We start from the raw sequence: 2,464 nt of genomic DNA, 5'->3' as shown, positions 1-2,464 counted from the left end.
AACCTTGGTTTTATCTCAACCTCGCAGCTCCTTCTCTACATCTGCATGTTTTCAGTTCTAGCTTTAAGCAGCATTTTATGTTCAAGCTGGTTATATGTTTAAGCACATCTCTTATGATTATTTATTCTATTATAAAACATGATTATATATGTTGCATACTTCTATAAACTATGAACACATGAATATATTTTATCCACATCTTCTACCCTTTTTTTTTTGCACCAAGTGAGTAGCGCTCAAATCTCGTTGTACACTGTACAAGGACAATAAAGGCTATTCTATTCTATTCTTTACTCTTGCAGGAGAGTTCCGTGTTGCGGTCCGCTCTGTATAGTTGAAACCCAGCCAGCTCAAGCGCGGAATCTGGTGTCGTGAAGCACAGGACAGCGGAGGAGGAAACATCTATGTTCTTTTACACAAGTAGTTGAAGTTCGTCTACTTTGTTGGGCAGTGAGCTCACGTTAGAGAGGAATATGCCGGTATGATGTCCGCGGCGGCGCAGCCGTACGAGCGCACCGGCTCGTTTCCCCCTCTTCTGACCCTTCGCTGCTTTGGTAATGACCAGGTTCGCCTTTAAGTAAAATGTCCGTTGAAGAGGCGAGAAACTCGGGGAATAAATCCAGTGGAGTTGTTGCACGGATGTTTATAAGTCCATCCCTGGTGTAAAAGTTCTGGGAACCAGAGCCAACACCGGTGGTAAAAACACAAAAACAGTAGAAGGAGCGCTGTACCAAACACCGTGTCCGCAGCGCCATCGAGTGATACAAATGCGTGTCAGTGAATTTCAGCCCAGTGTGTGTTTGTGTTTTCCTTCAGTTTGATCTCGACTCCATCTGGACCTTTGTCTTTGGCATCTCAGCCTCCAGTGGGACGGTGCTTAACTCCATTCACAGCTTCTGCACTGAGGCTGCGTTTCTGCTGCTAGCCATGCTCCGCAGCATGCTCAACCTGGTGAGAGATGATGCCATGCCGTGTGACACACAAGTAGTGAAACTACAGTGCATATTTTGAATTATCTATCAGACAGTCAAACATGTAACAGGGATTAACAGATAAAGTTTTGACAATACAATTAACTAAACTGAACTTTTGCTTAATAAATCTGTTTCTTTGTTTATCTTGAAGCTGTGGCAGTCGGAGGAGAAGGGTTCTTGGGTCAGAGAATACCCTCTCACATTAATGCAGTTCTTCAGGTACCTGTACCACAACGTAGCTGACCTGGGGTCTATGTGGCACAGTCCAGATTTCCTGTGTGCTTTGGCTGCCTCAGTCTTTCCCTTCAACATCAGACCCTACTCTGAAATGGTAAGTCTGGTGGTAATAGTTTTTAATCTAAAAAAAAAGATTGAATTGTGGACTGGAGCTTTAAAGCTCTACAGAAACGAAGCATTTTAAAAAAAATAATTTGGTAGACTTTTTCCACAACTCTCAAAAGTTAACTGCAAATGCGAACGGCTCTGCTGCAATGCAGGAGTGTATTGCAGCATCAGAGGAGGCTACATTTGTTGACTACATTTCTTTATACCCAGTAGCCAATAGATATATAAATAGTAAAGAAATAGCTAAAAAATGCAAAGCCTCTACTTATTCACCTAAAGTTAAAATTGGTCATCCTTAAGCTATTTAATAAATCACTAATTTCCATCTCTCCCAGGTTAGTGATCTGGATAATGAAGCCGGTTCACCCATCGAGGAGTTCAAGGCTTTCACTGGAGACTCGGGAATGAATCGCAGTCAGTCTGAGTACTGCAACGTTGGCTCCAAGACCTCACTGACCAACCACCCAGCCAAGAAGTACGTCTTTGACTTCATGAGAGTCCTGATTATGGACAACCTGTGCATGACTCCTGCCAGCAAACAGACACCGGTCATTGACCTTCTGTTAGAGGTGACGACGAGGAAACATTAACAGTCTTGGTTTCTGCAAGACACTTGCAAAGTTGAGTCATTTTTTTATTTAATTATTTGTTTTCAACTATTAGGCATCACCAGAGCGTTCTACCAGGACACAGCAGAAAGAGTTTCAGTCCAGTGTCCTGGACGGAGTCATGAAGCATCTACTGGCTGCTGACGTTTTATTAGGTAAGCTTGTGATCTATGTGAAGTGTTTGTGTTAGTTGTTAATTAACTGTTTCAGGTTTTTAGCAGTTCAAATTAGCACTGAACATTCAGATTAGCTGTTGGCTCTTCACTTTAGTTGTTAGTTTTACTTCTCCGCAATCTCCAACTGTCCTACCTGATCTTTATTCAAGTGAAATATGTTGCGATCCATATTAGATGTTAGTTGTTATCTTTTATTGGCTGTTAACCATTAAGAACAACTATTAGCTTTTTATTACCACAATAACTATTCATCTGATCTCTTTGCAATGATGATGTCTATTTTCTGTTTTTTTTTTTTTTTTTTTTTTTTTAGATTTTTTTTTTTTTTTGGTATAAAAAAAGATATAAATAAAAACCTTTA

The 2,464-nt window shown here is 40.7% G+C and overlaps 1 protein-coding gene across 1 annotated transcript; it reads left to right on the top strand.

Moving 5' to 3' along the window:
• The first annotated feature begins 201 nt into the window (after nucleotides 1–201).
• Nucleotides 202–2,390, top strand: LOC103397221 (WD repeat and FYVE domain-containing protein 3-like). The gene is made up of 4 exons (XM_025052945.1): nucleotides 202–951; nucleotides 1,126–1,305; nucleotides 1,655–1,888; nucleotides 1,983–2,390. The coding sequence occupies exons 1-4, from the start codon at nucleotides 928–930 to the stop codon at nucleotides 2,115–2,117; spliced, it is 573 nt and encodes a 190-aa protein (XP_024908713.1). The 5' UTR covers nucleotides 202–927; the 3' UTR covers nucleotides 2,118–2,390.
• The last annotated feature ends 74 nt before the right edge of the window (nucleotides 2,391–2,464 follow it).

The sequence above is a fragment of the Cynoglossus semilaevis genome, chromosome W (assembly GCF_000523025.1).
Source record: "Cynoglossus semilaevis isolate Cse_v1.0 chromosome W, Cse_v1.0, whole genome shotgun sequence".
NCBI lineage: Eukaryota > Metazoa > Chordata > Actinopteri > Pleuronectiformes > Cynoglossidae > Cynoglossus > Cynoglossus semilaevis.
Note: the sequence above shows the minus strand (reverse complement) of the source record. Positions and strands in the feature narration are given on the sequence as shown.

Coding starts and splice junctions, on each gene's coding strand:
- LOC103397221 (XM_025052945.1), top strand. CDS start 928: ATGCTCCGCAGCATGCTCAACCTG. Junction 952..1,125: donor TCCGCAGCATGCTCAACCTG/GTGAGAGATGAT, acceptor TTTATCTTGAAG/CTGTGGCAGTCGGAGGAGAA. Junction 1,306..1,654: donor TCAGACCCTACTCTGAAATG/GTAAGTCTGGTG, acceptor CATCTCTCCCAG/GTTAGTGATCTGGATAATGA.